Genomic DNA, 20,078 nt, shown 5'->3' with positions numbered 1-20,078 from the left:
GACTGTGTGCACTGTTGCTAGGGGGTCGTCTCTGTCCCTCTGGTGGTCGTGAAGATGAAGGCCGTAGTCTTCCTCGGCGTTGTGGTTCAACTTCTTTTTTTAGTTGGTCATGTTGGCCCAGCGTGAGACAGGAAGGCAGGATGTTGATACACTAGTTTAACAACTTATCAGGAGATGGTTACATGAGCTTTGCAGCAGGGTCTTTGAACGAAAGAGGCAACTGAGATGCAGAAGGAGAGAAGGGGAGGGGGTTCTCTTTTTTGTTACATTAAGCAAAAGAATTTTCATAGTGTCTAGCCAAGTATTATCCAGCTCCTTACTTCAGCAGGGAGCCTTCGCAACTCCTGCTCCTCAAACGGAACTCCTTGTTTTTATAATACAAAAGACAATGAACAAACATTTATTGTGTATTACATGGTGAGGCCGCCCCTCAGGTGCTGTGCTCAGCTTTGGGCCCCTCAGTACCAGAAGGACATCGAGGCCCTGGAGTGTGCCCAGAGCAGGGCTACAAAGCTGGGGAAGGGCCTGGGGCACAAGTCCTGTGAGGAGCGGCTGAGGGAGCTGGGGGTGGTTGGTCTGCGGAAGTGGAGGCTCAGGGGAGACCTCATTGTACTCTACAACTTCCTGAAGGGAGGTTGTGATGAGGAGGGGGTCAGCCTCTTTTCTCAGATAACTAATGATAGGACTTGAGGAAATGGCCACAAGTTGTGCCTGGGGAGATGGGGGACATGGGGATGGGGATGGGGACTTGGGGGCGGGGATGGGGACATGGGGACAGGGATGGGGACATTGGGATGGGGACATGGGGATGGGGACATTGGGGTGGGGATGGGGACATTGGGGTGGGGACATTGGGGTGGGGACATTGGGATGGGATGGGGACATTGGGGTGGGGATGGGGACATGGGGATGGGGACATTGGGGTGGGGATATTGGGGTGGGGACATTGGGATGGGATGGGGACATTGGGGTGGGGATGGGGACATGGGGATGGGGACATTGGGGTGGGGACATTGGGATGGGGATGGGGACATTGGGGTGGAGATGGGGACATGGGGATGGGGACATTGGGGTGGGGACATGGGGATGGCACCGTGAGCACGGGGAGGTGGCCGAGGATGTGGGGCTGGGGATGTGGTGGGGACACGGAGGGGGACCTGGGGATCCAGGTGGGGACATGGGGACGTGGGGGGGGACATGGGGACACGGGGGGGGTCCCGGCGCCCCCCGACCCCCCCGCCCCGTGCAGTGCAGCTCGCCCCTGCCCGGTCTGCGCACCCAGGACGTCTGCTGCCGGGGGGCCGGCGTGGCCTGGGGGGTGCACGAGTGCCAGCCCTGTGACGCCGACCCCCGTAAGGCAGCGGGTTTTTTTTTGGGGTTATGGGGTTGGGGGGGGTTCTGCGGTGTGGGGGGGGGGCTCACTTTGTCCCCCCCTCCCCCCCCCCATTTGCAGCGAACCCCCCCGCCGTGGGGCAGCACCCCTGCCCCAAAGGTTTCCGCCGCGCCAACGGCTCCTGCGTGGGTGAGTTTGGGGAGATTTATTTTTGGGGGGGTTAAAAGGGGATGGGGGGGGTTTTGGGGTGCTGACCCCCACCCTGTGTGTGTGCGTCCCCCCCCCAGATGTGGATGAGTGCCAGGAGGGGGGGTTCTGCAAGAACGGGCTCTGCACCAACACCCGGGGCAGCTTCGCCTGCCTCTGCCACGAGGGCTTCATCCTGGACTCGTCCCGGAGCAGCTGCATCTGTGGGATCGGGATCGGGATGGGATTGGGGGTGGGGTTGGGGGTGGGGTTGGGGTTGGGATTATGGGTGGGGTTGGGGTTGGGATTGGGATTGGGATTGGGATTGGGATTGGGATTGGGATTGGGGTTGGGGTTGGGGTTGGGGCTGGGATTGGGGTTGGGGTTGGGATTGGGATTGGGGTTGGGATCGGGATGGGATTGGGGGTGGGATTGGGATTGGGATTGGGGGTGAGGTTGGGGTTGGGGTTGAGATTGGGGTTGGGGTTGGGGGTGGGGTTGGGGTTGGGGGTGGGATTGGGGATGAGGTTGGGGTTGGGATTATGGGTGGGGTTGGGATTGGGATTGGGATTGGGATTGGGGTTGGGATTGGGGTTGGGGTTGGGGTTGGGGCTGGGATTGGGGTTGGGATTGGGATTGGGGTTGGGGCTGGGGTTGGGGCTGGGATTGGGATTGGGATTGGGATTGGGGTTGGGGCAGGGGCTGGGGCTGGGATTGGGATTGGAATTGGAATTGGGGTTGGGGTTGAGGTCGGGGCAGGGCCTGGAATTGTGGTAGGGATTGGGATTGGGGTTGGAATTGGGATTAGGGTTGGGATTGGGATTGTGGTTGGGATGTGGATGGGGATGGGGTGAGGAGGGAGTAGGGGTTGGGATTGGAGTTGGAGTTGGGATTGGGAGGGGATGGGGATGGGATGGGGATGGGGGTGGTCTGAAATGGAATAGGGATTGGGATTGGGATTGGGATTGGGATTGGGATTGGGAGGGGATAGGGAAGGGAAGAGGAAGGGGAAAGGATTGGGGTGGGATGGGGATGGAGTAGGATGAGGTGGGATTGGGATGGGAACAGGATGAAATGGGATTGGGGTTAGGACCAGGACTAGGACTGGGATTGGGATTGGAATTGGGGTTGGGATTGGGATTGGGGTTAGGACCAGGAGTAGGACTGGGATTGGGATTGGAATTGGGGTTGGGATTGGAATTGGGGTTGGGATTGGGATTGGGGTTAGGACCAGGACTAGGACTGGGATTGGGATTGGGATTGGGATTAGGGTGACCGGTACTACCCCCCCGCCCCCCCCCCCCAGCCCACCAGGTGATCTCGGAGGCGCGGGGGCCGTGTTACCGGGTGCTGCGGGAGGGGCGCTGCGCGCTGCCCACCCTGCGCAACATCACCCGCCAGATCTGCTGCTGCAGCCGCGTGGGCAAGGCCTGGGGGCCGGCGTGCCAGCGCTGCCCCCCCTTCGGCTCCGGTGAGCCCCCCCGGGATCCCCCAACCCCTTGGGATCCCCCCAGAAAAAACCCTTTAGGGCGGACCCCCCCCCAAAAAAAAAAACCCTTTGGGGAGCCTCCGTTTCATGGGATTTGCACCCAAAGCCACGGGCTCACCCTTTGGAGGGGGGGTTTTTTGGGGGAGGGTGGTAATTTTTTTTGGGGGGGGTCCATTTTGACACCCCCTCCCCCCCCTTCAATTGCAGAGGGGTTCAAGGAGATCTGCCCCGCCGGCCCCGGCTACCACTACTCGGCCTCCGACCTGCGCTACAACACCCGCTACCTGGGCCAGGACCTGCCCCGTGTCCCCCTGGGGCGTCCCCGTGTCCCCTCCCCAGCTGGGACCGCCGCCCGTGAGCCCCTTGTCCCCCCTGCTTTGTCCCCCCCCACCCCCCCCGGCTGCCAGGACCCCCCCTCACCCCATTGCTCTGCCCCACAGCTCGCTGGCGCCCCGGTCGGCCGCCCCCCAGCAGGTCACCGCCTGTCCCCGAGGTGCCACCGCGGGTCCCCAAGGTGCCACAACGCGTCCCCGAGGTGCCACCACGCATCCCACACGTGCCACCGCGTGTCCCCGAGGTGCCATCACGGGTCCCCGATGTGCCACCACGTGTCCCCGAGGTGCCACAACGCATCCCCGAGGTACCACCACGTGTCCCCGAGGTGTCACCACATGTCCCTGATGTGCCACCACGTGTCCCTGAGGCACCACCGCATGTCCCTGAGGTGCCACATGTCCCCAAGGTTCCACAGCGGGTCCCTGAGGCGCCACAACGTGTCCCCGAGGTGCCACCAGACGTCCCCGAGGTGCCACAACGCGTCCCCGAGGTGCCACCGCGCATCCCCGAGGTGCCACCACCAGCCCCCGAGGTTGTCATCGTGCCTCGACCCACCCTGGGGCTGCTGGGACCCCTCCCCACGCCACCCGGCCCGGAGGGTCCGGCACCAGGTAGGGCTGGGGCACTTGTGCACGGCTGCACACGTGTGTGCACCGTTGCACGCATGCATGGTTGCAGATGTGCGCAGGGTTGCACTGTGTGCAGCTGTGTGCGTGCATTTTATTTTATTTTTTGCACGTGTGGTTACGCTCTGCGCCGTTGCACATACACATCTCAGCACAGGCGTGCAAGGTCACACGTGTGTGCATGTGGCTGTGCACTTGTGCATGGTTGCATGCTTGCATGGCTGCATGTGTGCAGTTGCATGTGCACGTGTGCTCAGTTACATGTGCAAGCAGTTACGTGTGCAATTTGCATTTATTCAGTCTCATTTGTGCACAGTTATAGGCGTGCACAGTTACACACGTGCGTGTTACACGTGTGCACACCATTGCAGGCTTGCCCAGCTGCATGCAGCTGCAGTAGCACGTGTGCATCTCATGCATGCACAGCTAAATATATTGTGCACGTGTGCACGGTTTGCATGCATGACTATTTGCACACGTGTGCACGGCTACATGCATGCCTGCTTACACACGTGTGCACAATGCCTACTTACACACGCCTACACGTGTGCATGTGTCCTGTATGCCTATTTGCACACATGTCCACAGTTGCATGCATGCTTGATTGCGCACACGTGCACAGTGTGCATGCGTGCATGTTTGCACAGGTGTGCACAGCTGCACGCCTGCCCGTTTGCACACACATGTGTTACTCACGTGTGCCCGCTTGCAGCCGCCGGCAGCGTGTGCGAGCGGAACCCGCGGATCTGCGGCCCCGGGCGCTGCGTCCCGCGCCAGGGCGGCTACACCTGCCTGTGCCACCCCGGCTTCTGGCTCAGCACCCAGGGCACCCACTGCATCGGTGAGCGGCGCCCGGCCCCTCCCTGGGCACCCATGTCCCCGTGCACCCACCTCCCCCTGCACTCATTTCCCCGTGCGCCCATTTCCCTGTGCACCCACCTCCCTGTGCACCTGTTTCCCCATGCACCCACCTCCCCATGCACTCACCCGTTTCCCCGTGCACCTATTTCCCCGTGCAGCCACCCATTTCCTCATGCACCCATTTCCTCACGCACCCATTTCCTTCTGCACCCATTTCCCCATGCGCCCACCTCCCCATGCACCCACCTATTTCCCCATGCACCCACCTCCTCATGTACCCACCCATTTCTCCGTGCACCCATTTCCCCATCTATCCACTTCCTTGTGCACCCACCTCCCCGTGCACCCACCTCTCCAAGCCCCAATTTCCCCCTGCCCCCATTTCCCCATGCACCCGTTTCCCCACGCACCCACCCATCTCTCCATGCCCCCACCTCCCCGTGCCCCCATTTCCCCCTGCCCCCATTTCCCCGCGCACCCACCTCCCCACTCCCCTCTCCCCCTTCCCTCCCACCCACCTCTCCATCCGTCCCCGCTCCTGTCCGTCCGTCTGTCCCCATTGCCGTCCGTCCCCCCGCCTGCCCAGACGTGGACGAGTGCCGGCGCAGCCCCCGGCCCTGCGCCCCCGGCCGCTGCGAGAACACGGTGGGGAGCTTCCGCTGCGTCTGCGGCCCCGGCTACCGGCCCGGCCCCGGCGGCACCGACTGCCAAGGTCAGCAGGGACGGGGGGGGGACAGAGGGGGACAATGGGGACAACGGGGATGGGGCTGAGGTGGCCGTGTCCCCGTAGATGTGGATGAATGCGCCCAGAGCCCCTCGCCCTGCGCCCAGAGCCGCTGCGAGAACTTGCCCGGTGGCTACCGCTGCGTCTGCCCGGCCGGCTACCAGGCCAGCACGCCCACGGGACAGTGCCAGGGTGAGCGGGGACACCGGGGTGTGGGGACACCGGGCTGTGGGGACACTGGGTGTGGGGACACCGGGGTGTGGGGACACCAAGGGTATGGGGACACCAAGGGTATGGGGACACCATCTGCGTGTTCAACACCCATGGGGTCATCGTTCATGGGGTCACCATCCATGGGGTCACCGTGCCATAACGCCACCATCCAAGAACTCAACATCTATGGGGTCAGCAGCCATGGGGTCACCATGCCATAGTGTTGCCAGCCACGGGGTTAAACATCCATGGTGAACCCATCCATAACCTCCCAATACGTGGTGTCCCCATGCGTGGTGTCCCCATGCGTGGTGCCCCCATCCATGGAGTCCCCATCCATGGTGAACCCATCCATAACCTCCCAATACGTGGTGTCCCCATCTGTGGTGTCCCCATCCGTGGTGTCCCCGTCCGTGGTGCCACCACCCACGCCCTCCCCGCGGTGCCACCACCGCCGCCCCCTCTCCGTGCCGCGCAGACATCGACGAGTGCGAGAACCACCTGGCCTGCCCCGGCCAGGAGTGCGCCAACACGCCGGGCTCCTTCCAGTGCCGGCCGTGCCGCGACGGCTTCGAGCTGCGCCATGGGCGCTGCGCAGGTACCCGCGTCCCCCCACGTCCCCCCTGTCCCCCCGAGGGGGGGGCCAACCCTTAATTGTGCCACCCCCTAGACGTGGACGAGTGCGCCACGGGCTCGCCCTGCGGTCCCCACGGCCGCTGCAGTAACACCGAGGGCTCCTTCCACTGCCAGTGCCGGCGCGGATACCGGGTGGGTGCCGGCGGCGCGCCATGCGCGGGTGAGTGGTGGGGGCGGCGTGGGGATGGTGCCATGTCCCCCCCACACCCGACGGCCCCCCCACGGCCCCCATCTGCCCACAGATGTCAACGAGTGCCTGGAGGGCGACTTCTGCTTCCCCCACAGCGAGTGCCTCAACACCGAGGGCTCCTACAGCTGCCTCTGCGCCCAGGGCTATGCCAGCACCCCCGAGGGCACCGCATGCGTTGGTCAGAGCCCGGCATGGTCCCGGTCCCTGTCCCTGTCCCTGTCCCCGTCCCCATACCCATCCCGGTCCCATTGCAGTCCCCATTCTCATTGTGGTTTCTATTCCAGTTGCGGTTTTTTAGTCCCAGTTAATCTACTCAGTCCCATCCCCGTGCCTATCCATGTCCCCATCCAATCCCAATCCTATCCCCATCCCAATCCCATCCCCATCCTATCCCATCCCAATGTCTCTCCCTGTCCCCATCCCATCCCACCCCAATCCCAACCCCCATCCCATCTCTGTCTCCATCCCATCCCCATTCCCACCCCAGTCCCCATCCCCATCCCAATCCCATCCCCATCCCACCCCAATCCCATCCCCATCCTACCCTTTTTCCACCCCAATCCCACCCCAATCCCATCCCATCCCTTTTCCACCCCATCCCCATTTCCATCCCAATCCCAATCCCACCCCAGTCCCATCCCATCCCACCCCACCCCTCCACCACCCACCCACGCATCCGGGTACCACGGGGTGCCACCAGCCCCTTGTGTCCCCCTCTTTCCCCGTATCCCCCCTGCCCCCGTGTCCCCCCCCTGTACCCACGTCCACCCCGTGCCCATGTCCCCCCCGTCCTCACCCCGTGTCCCCCCCCAGACGTGGACGAGTGCCAGCGCGGGGACGTGTGCCGGGGCGGCCGCTGCGCCAACACCGACGGCGCCTTCGAGTGCCACTGCCCCGCCGGCTTCCGCACCGACGCCGAGCGGGCCCAGTGCCACGGTGAGGGGCTGGGGGGTTGGGGGGGGGGGATTTTGGGTGCCCCCCACCCTGGGGCTGGCGGCGAGGGTGGCCCTGTCCCCGCAGATGTGGACGAGTGCCAGGAGCACGGGGCCGAGTTGTGTGGGGCTGAGCGCTGCGAGAACTTGCCCGGATCCTACCGCTGCATGCCCGCCTGCCAGCACGGCTACCGGCCCCGGGACGGCGGGGGGTGTGAGGGTGAGCGGGGATTGGGATTGGGATTGGGATTGGGATTGGGATTGGGGTTGGGGTTGGGGTTGGGGTTGGGATTGGGATTGGGATTGGGATTGGGATTGGGATTGGGATTGGGATTGGGGTTGGGGTTGGGGTTGGGGTTGGGATTGCGATTGGGATTGGGATTGGGATTGGGGTTGGGGTTGGGGTTGGGGTTGGGGTTGGGGTTGGGGTTGGGGATGGAGATAGAGACCAATAGTGGATGGGTTTAGGGACTGGGATTGGGATGGGGATGGGAGGGGATGGGATTGGGGTGGGATTGGGATGGGGATGGGGCCATGGGGACGGGGATGGGGCCATGGGGACAGGGACTGGGGCACGGGGATGGGGATGGGGGTACGGAGAGGCTGAGGGGACCCTGCCCTAGGGGACAGCGGGGACACCACTATGGGGTTTAGGGGCAGGGGGATTTCTCCATGGGGTTAGGAGGGGGACGGACAGCAGGGGCCATGGCATGGGGGACATCAGGGACAAGCCAATGGGGCACAATAGGGACAAAGCTATGGGGGACATGGAAAAAACAACGGGGATGCTGGGGACAAGCCAATGGGGTCGAGGTGCAGGGGGACTTCTCTATGGGGTCAGGATGGGGATGGGCAGCAGGGGACATCAGGGACAACACCACGGGAGATAATGGGGACAAAACGATGGGGGACATTGGGGACAAGCCAATGGGGCCACTGGGGACAAGCCAATGGGGTCGAGGTGCAGGGGGGCTTCTCCATGGGGTCAGGATGGAGACGGAGAGCAGGGACCATCGGGGGACAGTGGGGACCCCCCCATGGGGCTGAGCTTTTGGGGGACGGCTCCACGCTCCCCCCCCCAATGTCCCCACCGCCCCCTCCCCCCAAAAAAACGTTACCTCCCCGCTTGCAGACGAGGACGAGTGCGCCGAGGGGGGGTCCCGCTGCGGCCCCCACGCCGCCTGCCACAACCTCCCCGGCTCCTTCCAGTGCGCCTGCCACCAGGGCTACGAGGCCGCCTGGCACGGCCACCACTGCCAGGGTACGGGGACAGCGGGGACAGCAGGGGGGGGACACCCAGAGTGACACTGAGCCCCCCCCCTTCGTGTTTCCCCCCCAGATGTGGACGAGTGCGCGACGCTGCCGGGGGTGTGCGGGGCGGCGCGCTGCGAGAACGTGGACGGCTCCTTCCTCTGCCTCTGCCCCGACGGGGGGCACGAGTTCGATCCGGTGACGGGGACGTGCGGGGGACCCCCCCCAGCGACCCCACTCCTCCGGCCCCCCCCGGAGCCGTGGAAGCCCCCCCGGGCTTGGCGGCGTGCTTCAGCCCCGCCTGCGGGGTGCTGGCGCCCAACGTCAGCCGGCAGCAGTGCTGCTGCAGCGTGGGGGGCGCCTGGGGGGTCCGCTGCCCCCCCCCGAGGCCGTGCCCCACGCCTGGAACCGGTGGGGACATGGGGACGCTATGGGGGGGGGAGGGGATTGGGGATGGCGTGGGGTGGGAAGGGATTGGGGTGGGAGTGGGATTGGGGATGGGGATTGGGATTGGGATTGGGGATGGGGACGGGGATGGGGATGGGGATGGGGATGGGGATGGGGATGGGGATGGGGATGGGGATTGGGACTGGGATGGGAAGGGATGGGGATAGGACTGGGATGGGATGGGATGGGATTGGGATTGGAGTGGAGTGGGATGGGATGCGATTTGGGATGGGATGGGATGGCGATGGGATTGGAGTTGCAATTGGGACTGGGATGGGATGGGATTGGGATGGAGATAGGATTAGGATTGGGATGGGATTGGGATAGGATTGGGGGGGTGGAGATGGAATTGGGATGGGGTTGGTGATGGGATTGAGATAGATTGGGATTGGGACTGGGATGGAATGGGGATGGGATGGCGATGGGATGAGGATGGGACTGGGACTGGGGTGGGAAGGGATTGGGATGGGTTTGGGGTGGTGATGGGATTTGGGATGGGGATGGGGATGGGATTGTAAAGGGATTGGGATTGGGGTGGGTATTGCCAGGGATTAGGACTGGGATGGGATGGGATTGGGATCGAGGTGTGGATGGGGACAGGGATGGGCTGGGGATGGGGTCAGGATGGTGCCAAGGTGCAGGGGGGGTGACACCTCTGTCCCCCCCCCCAAGCCGAGCACCGAGCCCTCTGCCCCCACGGGACCGGCCAGACCACGGGGCCCCAGGGCTCAGCAGCAGGTCAGTGCGGCCGCGGGGGGGGCACAGCGATGGGGCCCCCCCATTTGGGGGTTCCCTCCGTTTAGGGACTCCCCCCCCTACTCAGGGGCTCCCCCCTGTATTTAGCGGTTCCCCAATGTTGGGGATGCCCCCCCATTTTGGGGATGCCACCCCTGTTTTGGGGCTCCCCCATTTATGGGATGCCCCCCGTTTTGGGGACTCACCCCCCCTAATTTGGGAATGGCCCCCATTTGGGGGACTCACCCCTCCCATTTTGGGGATGTCCCCATTTTTCAGGGTGCCCCCTCAATTTGGGGATGCCCCCCCTATTTTGTGGGGTTACGCCCCTCCCCTTTTGGGTGCATCCCGCCTATTTTGGGGCAATACCCCCCCTATTTTGGGGTTCCCCTCCTATATAGGGGCTCCCCCGTTTCGGGGGTGCCCCCCCCAATTCCGAGGACCCTCCCCCTGACGTCGCCCCCCCCCTTACCCCCTTACCCCCCAGATGTGGACGAGTGCCGGGTGTTCGCGCCGCAGCTGTGCCGGGGGGGGGTCTGCATCAACGCCGCCCCCGGCTTCAGCTGCTACTGCCCCAGCGGCTACTACTACGAGCAGGAGCACCTGCAGTGCGTGGGTGAGCACCCAGCACCCCCAGCACCCCCAGCACCCCCCCAGCACCCCCCCAGCACCCCCAGCACCCTGACCTCAGCACCCCCAGCACCCTACTTGTGCCCTGGGTGCACCCTGCCTGCACCCTGAGCACCCTACTTGCATCCTGAGCACCCTGAGCACCCTGCCTGCACCCTGAGAGCACCCTACTTGCACCCTGACTGCACCCTAAGAGCACCCTGTGCACCCCGAGCACCCTACTCGCACCTTGAGCACCCTGCCCTCAGCACCCTGAGCACCCTGCCAGCACCCCCAGCACCCCCAGCACCCCCAGCACCCTGACCTCAGCACCCTAATTGTGCCCTGGGTGCACCCTGCCTGCACCCTGAGCACCCCGAGCACCCTAATTGTGCCCTGAGTGCACCCTGAGCACCCTCTTTGCACCCTGAGCACCCGACTTGTGCCCTGACTGCACCCTGAGTGCGCCCTACCTGCACCCTGAGCACCCTAATTGTGCCCTGAGTGCGCCCTACTTGCACCCTGCCTGCACCCTACTTGCACCCTGAGAGCACCCTGAGCACCCAGCCAGCACGCTGAGCTCCCTACCTGCACCCTGAGCACACAACCTGTACCCAGAAAGCACCCTAAGAGCACCCTGGCTGCACCCTGAGCACCCTGGCTGCACCCTGAGCACCCAACTTGTGCCCTGCCAGCACCCTACCTGCACCCTGAGCACCCTCTTTGCACCCTGAGCACCCAACTTGTGCCCTGAGTGCGCTCTACCTGCACCCTGAGCACCCTACTTGCACCCTGACTGCACCCTGAGCACCCTGCCTGCACCCAGCTCACACCCTGAGAGCACCCTGCCCACACCCTTCCAGCACCCAGCCAGCACCCTGAGCACCCTGAGCGTGCCCTACCTGCACCCTGAGCACCCTAATTGTGCTCTGAGTGCACCCTCCCTGCACAATACCTGCACCCTGAGCACCCAACTTGTGCCCTGAGTGCACCCTCCCTGCACCCTCAGCACCCTGCCTGCACCCTGTCTGCACCCCGAGCACCCTACTCGCACCCCAAGCACCCTGCCCTCAGCCCCCCGAGCACCCTTCCAGCCCCCCGAGCCCCCTTCCAGCCCCCCCCCCCGTGCCCCCCACCCCCTTGCCGACCACCACCGCCCCCCCCCAGATAACGACGAGTGCCAGGACGAGGACGCGGAGCCGTGCATCGGGGGCCGCTGCGTCAACACGGTGGGCTCCTACTTCTGCTCCTGCGCCCCCCCCCTGGTGCTGGACGGCTCCCAGCGCCGCTGCGTCACCAACGACACCCGCGCCATGGGTGAGGCCACCCCCTGTCACCCCCCCCGTGTCACCGTCACCCCCCCGTGTCGCCCTGTCCCCACGTGTCCCCATATCCCTGCCCTATGTCCCCGTGGCCCCCCATCCCCGTGTCCCGGCACTGTCCCCTGATGCCCCCCCCGTGTCCCCATGTCCCACATCCTGATGTCCCACGTCACCGTGTCCCCACGTCCTGTGTCCCCATACCCCCATGGCGCTGTATCCCCCATGTCCCCAAATCCCCGTGTCCCCGTGTCCCCATGTCCCACGTCGCCTCCCCTTGTCCCACATCCCCCTGTCCCACGTCACCATATCCCCGTGTCCCCATGTCCCCATGTCCCACATCCCTTCATCCCAGTGTCCCCCATTGTCTCCCCACATCCCACATCACCTCCCCATGTCCCCACCTCACTGTGTCCCCATGTCCCCGTGTCCCCATGTCCCCATGTCCCCGTGTCCCCATGTCCCCGTGTCCCCGTGTCCCCATATCCCCACGTCCCCGTGTCCCCATGTCCCCATGTCACTGTGTCCACATGTCCCTGTGTCCCATATACCCACGTCCCCCGTTGCCTCCCCACGTCTCACGCTGCCTCTCCGTGTCCCCACACCCCCCGTCACCATATCCCCATGTCCCATGTCCCCATGTCCCTGTATCCCTGTGTCCCCGTGTCCCCATACCCCACGTCCCCATGTCCCACGTCCCTTTATCCCAGTGTCCCCTGTTGTCTCCCCACATCCCACGTCACCTCCCCATGTCCCCATGTCCCCGCATCTCACATCCCCATGTCCCCATGTCCCACGTCCCCATGTCCCCGTGTCTCCATGTCCCCATGTCCCTGTGTCCCCATGTCCCCCGTTGCCTCCCCACGTCCCACGCCACCTCCCCATGTCTCCACGTCCCCCTGTCCCCATGTCCCCATGTCCCCTGTCCCCACATTACCATGTCCCCATGTCCCTGTGTCCCATATCCCCATGCCCCACGCCCCACATCCCCATGTCCCCATATCCCCCGCCGCCTCCCCGCCTCCCCACGCCCCCCGTCACCGTGTCCCCGTGTCCCCCCGTCCCCAGAGGAGGACCCGGCCGTGTGCTGGCAGGAGGTCGGCCCCGACCTGGTGTGCGGGCGCCCGCGGCTGGACCGGCAGGCGACCTACACCGAGTGCTGCTGCCTCTACGGCGAGGCCTGGGGCATGGACTGCGCCCTGTGCCCCGCGCGACACTCAGGTGCCACCGCCGTGTCCCCGATGGCCCCGTGTCCCCACATCCCCATGTCCCCGTGTCCCCTACGTCCCCATGTCCCCGTGTCCCCATGTCCCCACGTCCCTATGACCCCACAGCCACGTGGCCCCATAGCCTCATGTTGCCATGCACCCCTGTCCCCTACGGCCCCTTGTCCCCTTGTCCCCATGTCCCCATGTCCCTAAGGCCCTATAGCCTCACATCCCTGTGTCCCCATGTCCCCCCATGTCCCTGTCCCCCCCCCCATGCCCACGTCCCCATGCCCCCTCCCATGCCCACGACCCCCCCATCCCCTATACCCATGTCCCCATGTCCCCATGTCCCCAAGACCCCACACAGGGGGACCCCCACCCTGCCCCCCTCCTACCCCAGCAATAGGGACCCCCCCCAGACCCCCATAATGGGGACCCCATGGGCACCCCCCAGAGTGGGTCCCCCTTAGACACCCCCCCCATGATTGGGACCCCTTGGACCCCCCCCATAACAGGGACCTATTTGCCCCCCCCAATAATGGGAAACCCTCCCACCACCCCACAACGCCCCCCCCCTAATGGAGACCCCTTGGGCACCCCCCATATAACAGTGCCCCCCCCACCTCTTTACACCCCCCCCCTTAGCATCCCCAATTTTTAGGACCCCACCCCACAACCTGCCCCCCCCCCCATTTTTTTTTCTCCCCCCCCCCCCCCCCCCCAGATGACTTCGAGTTCCTCTGCAACGTCCTGCGCCCCCCCGGCCCGGGGCTGGGCCCCCCCTACGAATACGGCCCCGAATACCCCCCCCACTACGGGCTGCCCTACGGCCCCCTCCCCTTTGGGGGTCCGGGCCCCCGCCTGCCCCCCCCGGGGCTGCGCGCCGACTACGACCCCTATGGGCTGGGGGGGGGCTACGACCCCCGCGGGGACGCCCTTTACGCCGCCCCCCCCCGCTACGAGGACTTGGAGGATTTCGAGGGGTCCCGCCGGGGCCCCCCCCGCTCCTCCCGGCCCCGCAGCCCCCCCAGCGCCCCCCAGGACCCCCCCCCGTGGCTCTTCCAGCCCCATGGTGTGGCCGAGCGGCCGGGGCGAGCCAGCGAGGATGGTGAGTTTGGGGGGGGGCGGGATTGAGGGGTTTTGGGGGGGGATTTTGTTTTTTTTATGGGGAGGGGGCTGACGGGGACCCCCCCCCGCAGACCCCCGGGACGAGGCGCTGCCGCCGGAGCTGTGCGGGGTGCTGAGCGGCTGCGAGCATGGGCACTGCGTGCGGGTGCCCCAGGGCTTCACCTGCGCCTGCGACCCCGGCTACCGGCTGGACGCGGCACGCGTGGCCTGCGTGGGTGAGACACGGCCTAATCCCGGCCTAATCCGGCCTAATCCGGCCTAATCCGGCCTAGTCCCGGCCTAGTCCCGGCATAATCCCGGCCTGATTCCGGCATAATCCCGGCCTAATCCGGCCTAATCCGGCCTAGTCCCGGCATAATCCCGGCATAATGCGGCCTAATCCGGCCTAGTCCCGGCCTAATCCGGCCTAATCCGGCCTAGTCCCGGCATAAGTCTGCTGCCTCCCTGGGTCAAGTCTGCTGCCTCCCTGGGGCCAGGGTCAGGGACGTTGCCAGGAAGCTCCCCAACCTGGTACGCCCCTCAGACTATTATCCTCTTGTGATAGTCCAGGCAGGTAGTGATGACATTGATGACAGAAGCCTGAAGGCTATCAAAAGAGACTTTAGGGGGCTGGCACGGTTAGTGGACGGAGCAGGAGTGCAGGTAGTATTTTCGTCCATCCCTACGTTGACAGGGAGGGGTACGGAGAGGACAAGGAAAGCCCACCTGTTAAACACGTGGCTCCGGGGCTGGTGCCTACGCAGAAATCTTGGGTTTTTCGACCATGGGGCAGTTTACTCAGCACCTGGTCTGATGGCCGTAGACGGGTCCCTATCCTCTAGGGGAAAAAGGATCCTGGGCCAGGAGCTGGCGGGGCTCATTGATAGGGCTTTAAACTAGGTAAGAAGGGGGATGGGGTTGAAGCAAGGACTGTTAGGGCTGTGCCAGGGGGAGCAATGGCAAGGCCGGAGGATAAGGTAAAGGCCCAGCTGAAGTGCATCTACACCAATGCACGCAGCATGGGTAACAAACAGGAGGAGCTGGAAGCCATCGTGCAGCGGGCAGGCTACGACTTGGTTGCCATCACGGAGACGTGGTGGGACCAGTCTCATGACTGGAGTGCTGCGATGCCTGGCTATAGGCTCTTCAGAAGGGACAGGCAGCACAGAAGGGGTGGCGGTGTGGCTCTCTATATTAGAGAGTCTTTCGATGTTGTAGAACTCGAGGCTAGGAATGACAAGATCGAGTCCCTTTGGGTTAGGATCGGCAGGGACAACAAGGCTAGTGTCCTGGTCGGGGTCTGCTATAGACCGCCGAACCAGGATGAGGAGACGGATGAGGAGTTCTACAGGCAGCTGACAGAAGTTGCGAATTCGTCGGCGCTTGTACTCGTGGGGGACTTCAACTTCCCTGACATATCCTGGAAGCACAACACAGCCCAGAGGAAGCAGTCTAGGAGGTTTCTGGAGAAAGTGGAAGATAGCTTCCTGACGCAGCTGATTAGTGAACCTACCAGGGGTGGTGCCCTGCTAGACCTTCTCTTCACAAACAGAGAAGGTCTGGTGGAGGATGTGATTGTCGGGAACAGTCTTGGGCAGAGTGACCACGAAATGGTGGAGTTCACTATTCTTGGCGAGGCCAGGAAGGGAACCAGTAAAACCACTGTATTGGACTTTCGGAGGGCTGACTTTGGGCTGCTCAGGACACTAGTTGGTGGAGTCCCATGGGAGGCGGTTCTGAAGGGCAGAGGGGTCCAGGAAGGCTGGGTGCTCTTTAAGAGGCAAATCCTAATGGCGCAGGAGCGGTCTGTCCCCATGTGCCCAAAGATGAGCCAGCGGGGAAGAAGACCAGCCTGGCTCAACAGAGAATTGTGGCTTGAGCTTAGGAGGAAAAAGAGGGTTTATACTCTTTGGAAAATTGGGCAGGCCACTAAGGAGGACTATAAGGATGTAGCGAGGCTGTGCAGGGACAAGATTAGGAAGGCCAAAGCTCATCTGGAGCTCAATCTGGCTACTGCTGTTAAAGATAACAAAAAACGCTTTTATAAATACATCAACACAAAAAGGAGGACTAGGGAGAATCTCCATCCTTTACTGGATGCGGGGGGAAACTTAGTTACAAGAGATGAGGAAAAGGCGGAGGTGCTTAATGCCTTCTTTGCCTCAGTCTTTAGCGGCAATACCGGTTGCTCTCTGGATACCCAGTACCCAGAACTGGTGGAAGGGGACGGGGAGCAGGATGTGGCCCTCACCATCCACGAAGAACTGGTTGGTGACCTGCTACGGCACTTGGATGTCCACAAATCGATGGGGCCGGATGGGATCCACCCAAGGGTACTGAGAGAACTGGCAGAGGAGCTGGCCAAGCCCCTATCCATCATTTATCAGCAGTCCTGGCTATCGGGGGAGGTCCCAGCTGACTGGCGACTAGCAAATGTGACGCCCATCTACAAGAAGGGCCGGAGGGCAGACCCGGGGAACTACAGGCCGGTCAGTTTGACCTCAGTACCAGGGAAGCTCATGGAGCAGATCCTCTTGGGAGTCATCATGCGGCACTTGCAGGGCAAGCAGGCGATCAGGCCCAGCCAGCATGGGTTTATGGAAGGCAGGTCCTGCTTGACGAACCTGATCTCCTTCTACGACAAAGTGACGCGCTGGGTGGATGAGGGAAAGGCTGTGGATGTGGTCTACCTTGACTTCAGCAAGGCTTTTGACACCGTCTCCCACAGCATTCTCCTCAAGAAACTGGCTGCTCTTGGCTTGGACTGGCGCACGCTTCGTTGGGTGAGAAACTGGCTGGATAGCCGGGCCCAAAGAGTTGTGGTGAATGGAGCCAAGTCCAGTTGGAGGCCAGTCACTAGTGGCGTCCCCCAGGGCTCGGTGCTGGGGCCGGTCCTCTTTAACATCTTCATCAATGATCTGGATGACGGCATTGAGTGCACCCTCAGTAAGTTTGCAGATGACACCAAGCTAGGTGCGTGTGTCGATCTGCTCGAGGGTAGGAAGGCTCTGCAGGAGGATCTGGATAGGCTGCACCGATGGGCTGAGGTCAACTGTATGAAGTTCAACAAGGCCAAGTGCCGGGTCCTGCACCTGGGGCGCAATAACCTCAAGCAGAGCTACAGGCTGGGAGAGGAATGGTTGGAGAGCTGCCAGGCAGAGAAGGACCTGGGAGTGATGGTGGACAGTCGGCTGAATATGAGCCAGCAGTGTGCTCAGGAGGCCAAGAAGGCCAATGGCATCCTGGCTTGTATCAGAACCAGTGTGACCAGCAGGGCTAGGGAGGTGATCGTCCCCCTGTACTCGGCTCTGGTGAGGCCGCACCTCGAGTACTGTGTTCAGTTTTGGGCCCCTCGCTACAAGAAGGACATCGAGGTGCTTGAGCGGGTCCAAAGAAGGGCGACGAAGCTGGTGAGGGGCCTGGAGAGCAAGTCCTATGAGGAGCGGCTGAAGGAGCTGGGCTTGTTCAGCCTAGAGAAGAGGAGGCTCAGGGGTGACCTTATTGCTCTGTATAAGTACATTAAAGGAGGCTGTAGAGAGGTGGGGGTTGGCCTGTTCTCCCATGTGCCTGGTGACAGAACGAGGGGGAATGGGCTAAAGTTATGCCAGGGGAGTTTTAGGTTGGATGTTAGGAAGAATTTCTTTACTGAAAGGGTTGTGAGGCATTGGAACAGGCTGCCCAGGGAGGTGGTGGAGTCACCATCCCTGGAAGTCTTCAAAAGACGTTTAGATGTAGAGCTTAGGGATATGGTTTAGTGGGGACTGTTAGAGTTAGGTTAGAGGTTGGACTCGATGATCTTGAGGTCTCTTCCAACCTAGAAATTCTGTGATTCTGTGATTCTGTGATAATCCCGGCCTGATCCCGGCATAATCCCGGCATAATCCCGGCCTAATCCGGCCTAATCCGGCCTAGTCCCGGCATAATCCGGCCTAGTCCCGGCATAATCCCGGCCTAATCCGGCCTAATCCCGGCCTGATCCCGGAATAATCCCGGCCTGATCCCGTCCTAATTCCTTCATAATCCCGGCCTAGTCCCGGCCTAATCTGGCATAATCCAGGCCTAATCCCGGCCTGATCCCGGCCTGATCCCAGCCTAATCCTGGCCTAATCCCGGCCTGATTCCGGCCTGATTCCGGCCTGATCCCGGCATAATCCCAGCCTGTTCCCATCCCAATCCCATCCCATCCCAAACCCCAGTCCCAGACCAAATCCCACCCCATCCCATCCCCAATCCCACTTTAATCCAACCCCCAATCCCACCCTAATCCAACCCCAAATCCTACCCCAATCCTACCCCAATCCTACCCCAAATCCCGATCCCATGCCCATTCCATACCCCCAATCCCAATCCCACCCCAATCCCATCCCCACCCCCCCCAATCCCATCTGCAACCCCTTCCCACCCCAGTCCGACCCCAAATCCAATCCCAATCCCACCCCAAATCCCAACTAAATCCCAATCCCGCCCCAAATCCCAACCAATCTCAGTCCCACCCCAAATCCCTTCCCATCCCAACACAAACCCATCCTAATCCCACCCCAATCCCATCCCAAATCTCACCCCAATCCCATCCGCAACCCCTCCCCACCCCAGTCTAACCCCAAATCCAATCCCAACCCCAATCCCACCCCAAATCCTACCCAATCCCAATCAAACCCCAATCCCACCCCAATCCCCCCTCAAATCCCCCCCAAATCCTCCCCAATCCTACCCCAATCCCCCCCCAAATCCCCCCCAATCCCAATCCCACCCCAATCCCATCCCAATCCCCCACAATCCCAATCCCCCCCAAATCCCACCCCAATCCCATCCCCATCCCCCTCAATCCCACCCCAAAACCCACACAATCCCAATTCCACCCCACCCCAATCCCACCCCAATCCCATCCCAATCCCATCCCAATCCCCCTCAATCCCACCCCAATCCCCCCCAATCCCAATCCCACCCCAATCCCATCCCAATCCCCCACAATCCCAATCCCCCCCAAATCCCACCCCAATCCCATCCCCATCCCCCTCAATCCCACCCCAAAACCCACACAATCCCAATTCCACCCCACCCCAATCCCACCCCAATCCCATCCCAATCCCATCCCAATCCCCCTCAATCCCACCCCAATCCCCCCCAATCCCAATCCCACCCCAATCCCCCCCAACCCCCCCCAATCCCACCCCAAATCCCACCCCATTCCCCCCCCAATCTCCCCCAATCCCCCCAAAACCCCCCAATCCCACCCCAATCCCACCCCAAATCCCCCCCAACCCCCCTTAATCCCCCTCCCCGACCCCCCCTGACCCCCCCCTTTTCCCCGCAGACCTCGACGAGTGCTCGGAGGCCGCCCTGTGCCGGGGGGGGCGCTGCCTCAACACCCCCGGCTCCTTCCGCTGCCTCTGCCCCCCCGGCTCTGTCCCGGCGCAGGGACCCCCCCGCTGCGTCCCCGCGCGCCCCCCGGCCTGAGCCCCCCCCTCCCCATCCCGGGGGGGGGGGCCCTGTATTTATTGTCTGTATATAACGGAGCTGGGGGGGGGGGGGGATGGAGAGACACTGGGGGGCACCGTCCGGCATCCCCCCCCCGCCCGCTGTGGGGTGAGGTGGGGGGGGGGCTCCTGGGGGTGCCCATGGGGGTGCCCGGCCCCCCGCTCCCTCCCCCCCCGTCCATGTGAGCCCCCCCTCACTTCCCCCCCAATTTTTACAGAATAAAGGTTTTCTATAAAATGAGCTGGGGGGGGGGGAGTTCTTTCATCCTAATAGGGTCGGGTGGGGGGGGGGCTGTGGTGTCACAGGGACTGGGACCCCAAATGGGACCCCCCCCTCATGAGTCTGGACCCCTCTACTTGGGACTGGGACCCCTCTATGGGTTTGGGACCCCCCCCAGT

At 63.1% G+C, this 20,078-nt stretch overlaps 1 protein-coding gene across 2 annotated transcripts; it reads left to right on the top strand.

Moving 5' to 3' along the window:
• Positions 1–1,147: 1,147 nt before the first annotated feature.
• On the top strand, positions 1,148–19,654 carry LOC119715372 (latent-transforming growth factor beta-binding protein 4-like). 2 transcript variants are annotated; one of them, XM_072029827.1, is made up of 24 exons: positions 1,154–1,352; positions 1,454–1,522; positions 1,621–1,743; positions 2,826–2,990; positions 3,216–3,362; positions 3,449–3,648; positions 3,751–3,955; positions 4,683–4,811; positions 5,418–5,543; positions 5,622–5,747; positions 6,247–6,366; positions 6,439–6,564; positions 6,647–6,772; positions 7,408–7,530; positions 7,615–7,746; positions 8,659–8,787; positions 8,866–9,188; positions 9,897–9,962; positions 10,447–10,575; positions 11,736–11,885; positions 12,956–13,108; positions 13,820–14,203; positions 14,295–14,438; positions 19,517–19,654. In XM_072029827.1, the coding sequence occupies exons 1-23, from the start codon at positions 1,178–1,180 to the stop codon at positions 14,337–14,339; spliced, it is 3,471 nt and encodes a 1,156-aa protein (XP_071885928.1). In that variant the 5' UTR covers positions 1,154–1,177; the 3' UTR covers positions 14,340–14,438; positions 19,517–19,654. The 2 variants fall into 2 exon arrangements, with proteins under 2 accessions (XP_071885929.1, XP_071885928.1); XM_072029828.1 differs by lacking the exon at positions 12,956–13,108 and having other exon boundaries at positions 1,148–1,352.
• The last annotated feature ends 424 nt before the right edge of the window (positions 19,655–20,078 follow it).

This window comes from Anas platyrhynchos, chromosome 33, assembly GCF_047663525.1.
Source record: "Anas platyrhynchos isolate ZD024472 breed Pekin duck chromosome 33, IASCAAS_PekinDuck_T2T, whole genome shotgun sequence".
Classification (NCBI taxonomy): domain Eukaryota; kingdom Metazoa; phylum Chordata; class Aves; order Anseriformes; family Anatidae; genus Anas; species Anas platyrhynchos.
This window is presented reverse-complemented; position numbering and strand designations above follow the sequence as displayed.

Bases quoted from the DNA above. Each gene is read 5' to 3' on its own strand.
- LOC119715372 (XM_072029827.1), top strand. From the start codon at position 1,178: ATGGGGACGTGGGGGGGGACATGGGGACACGGGGGGGGTCCCGGCGCC. The intron at 10,576-11,735 runs GTGAGCACCCAG...GCCCCCCCCCAG, and splicing joins GGAGCACCTGCAGTGCGTGG to ATAACGACGAGTGCCAGGAC. The intron at 14,204-14,294 runs GTGAGTTTGGGG...CCCCCCCCGCAG, and splicing joins GGGGCGAGCCAGCGAGGATG to ACCCCCGGGACGAGGCGCTG.